This window comes from Vicia villosa, linkage group LG4, assembly GCF_029867415.1.
Source record: "Vicia villosa cultivar HV-30 ecotype Madison, WI linkage group LG4, Vvil1.0, whole genome shotgun sequence".
Lineage (NCBI taxonomy): Eukaryota > Viridiplantae > Streptophyta > Magnoliopsida > Fabales > Fabaceae > Vicia > Vicia villosa.
The window spans coordinates 54,604,045-54,608,964 of record NC_081183.1 but is presented as its reverse complement, the minus strand read 5'-3'; the positions used below and the strand labels follow the sequence as shown (position 1 = coordinate 54,608,964).

Here is a 4,920-nt window from a genome sequence, read left to right as displayed (position 1 = left end):
GATCACGCCTACATTGAAAATTTTCCCTTTTTCTTTGTGCAGTTTTTCAGGGTTACCATCAGGGTTCTTCCGGCTACGCGCCATATCAGATCAAAAGCTAAGTCCTGATTCTTTATTTATTTATTCATTTATTTATTTTCTGCCTTATAAAATAAATTAGGGTTTACTTTTAAACGTTAATGAACTCCTCCTACACTCACCCTTTGTTGTTTATTTTTCCTTTTCCAATTTTCAGGATTAACCAACCGGTCAAAGCTCGATTAGTCGGTAACCCTAAAATTCAATTTATTTTATTTCTCTTTTTCTATTATTACTTATGTAAGACTTGCTGCTTTATTAGGGTTTATATTTATTGCTTTTTCTCCCCCATCCCCATGGCTTATTATGTAACTGTTCCTGGTTTGCATTGTTTGGCCTTGAAGGCACTTAACCTTGTTTATATTACTGCTTGGTTAGTAATTTAGGGAGTGTAACTTATGAATTGAATTTAGAATAATTAATTTTACAAGATAAATTATTTTGAAATAATCACGTGATTGTGCACCCACACACCTTTTATGGTACCCCTCTTGTTGCCTGTTGCCTGTTGCCTGTTGCCTTGTTGCCTTGTGTTTTTCAGTACAGAATAGCCAAGTCCCTCGAATACGAGGATACCTCAGCAATGTTGCCCTCGGTTCATTCTTAAGATCATAAGTTCCAATGATGCTGCCTTTGATTCGCTAATATGATCTCGTCCCTCGAAGTTGCCTACGAAATGCTGAGGTATCCTCTGGTTGCCTAACAATGGCTATTCTGATCCTTCCCTTAGACTACCTGCCCCTCTATGGCAGGGACAGTCTTGTGGCGAACGATGATTCGACGACCCTTTAACCTCCAAATAAAAGGATTTCCCTACCCTCCTATGGTATGGATAGCCCTGAAAGGCTAAAAGAACATTTTTCATCTAACCAGGTAATTTGCCCTTAATTGCATGCTCTATTTTAAAATTCCCTTTTCTACTCTCTTTCTCATAAAACTCCAATAAGGCTACGCTCATTTATGAGCTAAAGTCCTTATTTTCTTCTTCTACATTTCTAAACTTTTGGTTTGAAAACTAAAGAGCAAAGCAATTAAGAGCCCATGGAAAACCATGGATGCAAAGGGTGCCTTACACCTTCCCTTTGTATAAATTACCCCCCGAACTCAGTTTTCTTTTAAAAAGGTTTTTTTCTGTTATTTTAGCCTTTCTATTTAATTTGGATAAAATAAAAGTCGGTGGCGACTCTTGCTTACCGCGACATTTCGATAAAGTCAGTTCACTATATTACAGAACTGGCGACTCTGCTGGGAAGAATTTTCTAATAAAAGAGGGGTTACCTTAAAAGCTTAGGATTCACTTAAATGTTTTCTATTGTTTGCTTTGTTTATTTTATTTTTCAGGGACACTTTGGGAATAAATGAAGGACGAATCCTACACCCGGATTCAAGTACACTTAAGATAGGAGTGGCATACTCATGGCGACCTCTTTCACATATGTGGGAGATGAGTCAATATGAAGTTCACGCTTGAGTTAGGACTCCATAGCTGTATGCACACCTTTCTCAAATGAGGGAGGTCTATGTATGTGCCTATGGGTGTGCCGGAGCTCAAGGACCTTTAGTCACCTTTAACCCATCTTGTCCTTTAAGAACGTAGTGGAGGGACTACTCTTGAAAAATGTTGAGAACTAGTCGCTACCCGATGCTACAATTCAGATAGGTTCTCTCTCAAAGTATCATTGCATGGTGAAAATGCATCATGTCCAAGGGTGCTTTAGAAGGGCCGACAATTCTAAATAAATGGTAGAACCCGTTGCTGATTTCATCTTATCCATATAAGTACCCTTGGTAAGGACACCTGATCATACTCCATGCAATCCTTAAGCCAAATATTGTGTGATTTGTGTGGATTTGTTTTTCTGTGATGCATCATGCATACATGCATTCATAACATGGCTAACCCATTTCAAGGAGAAAAAAGGTTTTTTTAACCATACTTTGTTTTGTAGGTCATCTGAACTTCAAGAAAGTACCCACTACACTAAAGCTCTTATGTGATGAAATTATTAGTTCTCTCGTCCTCACCGAACCTCTCAACAAACTGATAAGTCTGATACGAACCAAAGTGGATGAAGCTCTCCTCAACTCCATGATGCAGTTTTATGATCCACTTCTTCATTGTTTTACCTATAGAGATTTTCAACTGGTACCTACATTGGAAGGATTTTCTCATATAATGGACATCCCCATACCTGATCAAATTCCTTACACCGGTGAGGAAGGAGGTCTTAAGTTGGAAGACATTGCTGCTGCTTTACACTTACCAAGGGCAGAAATTAACAAGGTTTGGATTAATAGAAGAGACTATTTTGGGATACCTGTGGATTTCTTATACGAGAAGGCCAAGATTTTTGCTAAAGCCTTAAGCATGGATGCTTTGGAAAGTGTTCTAACGTTGCTAATATATGGACAAGTTTTATTTCACCGTTGCGACAAAGTTGTTGATAGGGACGCTATTAAGATCTTCCTTAGCAAGAATCCTGTTCCCACTCTACTTGGTGATTTATTGCATTCCATCAATGCCAGAGTATCAAAAAGACAAGGTTGTGTTCTCGGATGTATTCTTCTTCTACACAAGTGGTTTATTTCACACTTGCCTCGATCAGTAATAAGGAATGATGAGGGTTTGACTTGGATTCATAGAATTATGAAGCTTTCTTATGATTACATCATCTGGCATCAAAAAGAGTTCGAGGGCATCCAGTTATTTGATCGTTGCGGAGAATTCCCTAATGTGCCTCTTCTTGGTACTCGAGGGGGAATCACTTACAATCCTATCCTTACTCGACATCAGTTTGGTTTTGCTTTGAAAGATAGGCCACGTTCCATATATCTTAGTGCGGAAAACTTCGACTACGATTCCGATACAACCGAAAAAAAGGGACGTTTCATTAAGGCTTGGTATGAGGTAAAAAAGGTGGGTATAAGAGATTTGGGATTAAGAAACTATACTCCTTCAGACCTCTATTTGAGATGGATTTACGATCGAGTCGTTGAGTTTGGAATACCATATCCATCTGACACACCTGTAGTTCCAAGGATTACTCCTCTAGTCATTCCTGTAGAGGTGGAGCCTTATGTACCCGCTCCAGACGAAGACGTTGCTGCCACTATTGCTTGCTTGAGACAAGAAAAAGCTGATCTTGAAATACGCTTACGTGAGGTTGAGGCTGAAAAAGCAGTGTTAGTAGCTGATGCCAAAGAGCGAGGCGGTATGCTTGACTATTTCTCCCGTAAATGGAAGATTGAAGATTTTATCTCTCCAGATCAGATACACTCATGGGAACAAGAAATTGATAGGCTTGTTCAGGAAAGGAATGAAATGATCAAAGCTCATAAAGAAGAAATCAGGGGGCTGAAGAGGAAGCAACGACTTGAAGATTGATTTCTTTTTATTTTATTATTATTTTCAGTACCTTTTGATGTAACTATAAGACTTATAATTTTTGGTTTTCAGTTTAGTTATTAATTTAATTTGCTTCTATATGTTAAAAAGCCTTTAAACTCCTTGAAAACATTGCATATGCATAATCATACCATATTTATAAACATTACATCACATGTTTTATAAAGCAAATATCTCATCTTTCCGCTGTTTATTTCAGTGAGAAAATGGATCTTGAACAATCTGTCAAAAATCTTCAAGCTCAGAATGATGAGTTCTAAGCTTTGATCCTGAACTAGTCCAAAGGGCAAGATGAGCTGAAGTCCCTTCCGACTAAGAAGGAAAAGAAGGCTAAGAAACCTAAGGGTGTTCTCAACCTGGGAAGAAGATTCAAAGGCCCTCTCAAAAAGGTTGAAGAAGCTGAAATTCCCAAAGATGACGAAGAAGAAGATGATGATGTTAGTGTCAAGCCAACGCCGGAAGTAATGGGGGCTCTGCTAATCAAGGTGGTAATGAAGAAGACTATTTCCATGAAGAAGACTATGCTGATGAGAAGTACAGGCTACTAGAAGAGCGTCTGAGAAACATGGAAATTCAGAAGGTACCTGGGCTGGATTTTGAGGAACTAGGGCTCATTCCTGGAGTCGTCATTCCTCCAAAGTTCAAGACTCCAACTTTTGCTAAGTATGATGGAGTCTCTTGCCCCAAGATGCATCTGAGATCGTATGTGAGGAAGATCCAACCTCATACTGAAGACAAAAGACTATGGATTCATTTCTTTCAAGAGAGTTTGTATGGGACTCAATTGGATTGGTACTATCAGCTGGAGAGTGGTAACATTCGCACCTGGGAGGACATGGCTGCTACTTTTTACAAGCAATATCAATGTAATTCGGACCTCGCACCAACTCACATGCAACTACAAAGCATGTATATGGGACCTAAAGAAAGTTTCAAGGAGTATGCTCAAAAGTGGAGAGACCTAGCTGGAAGAGTCCAACCTTCCTTTACTGATAGGGAGTTGGTGGACATACTCATGGGTACGCTAATTGGGCCGTTCTATAGTCACTTGCTGGGTAGTTCCTCATCTGGTTTCACTGATCTCTTACTAACTGGAGAACGCATGGAGAGTGGTATTCGAAGTGGGAAGATCCAAGTAGGCACATCTTTTGGTACTGCAAAGAAGCCCTATCATGGAAGAAATGAGTCTAATGCTATTCATAGTCAGAGGGGCCGTAATAAGAATGATCAGAACCAATCTGTTGGAGCTGTTCTCATCTCTACACCAACACCTCAACAAGCTCCTAGACAAGGGTATCAGCGTAGGTCAGACACACCTAGAAGGCAATTCACCAAAATCAACATGCCTTTATCTCAAGCCCTGCAACATCTGTTGAAGGCCAATCTGATCACCATAAGAGATCCTCCAAAGAACGTCACTACTACGTCTCCAAACT

At 39.6% G+C, this 4,920-nt stretch overlaps 1 protein-coding gene across 1 annotated transcript; it reads left to right on the top strand.

Moving 5' to 3' along the window:
• Positions 1 to 2,254: 2,254 nt before the first annotated feature.
• LOC131597224 (uncharacterized) lies at positions 2,255 to 3,463 on the top strand. Its single transcript, XM_058869933.1, has 2 exons — positions 2,255 to 2,472; positions 2,605 to 3,463. Exons 1-2 carry the CDS (start codon positions 2,255 to 2,257, stop codon positions 3,461 to 3,463), a joined length of 1,077 nt encoding a protein of 358 aa, XP_058725916.1.
• The last annotated feature ends 1,457 nt before the right edge of the window (positions 3,464 to 4,920 follow it).

Bases quoted from the DNA above. Each gene is read 5' to 3' on its own strand.
- LOC131597224 (XM_058869933.1), top strand. From the start codon at position 2,255: ATGGACATCCCCATACCTGATCAAATTCCTTACACCGGTGAGGAAGGA. The intron at 2,473-2,604 runs GTTGCTAATATA...CATCAATGCCAG, and splicing joins GCTTTGGAAAGTGTTCTAAC to AGTATCAAAAAGACAAGGTT.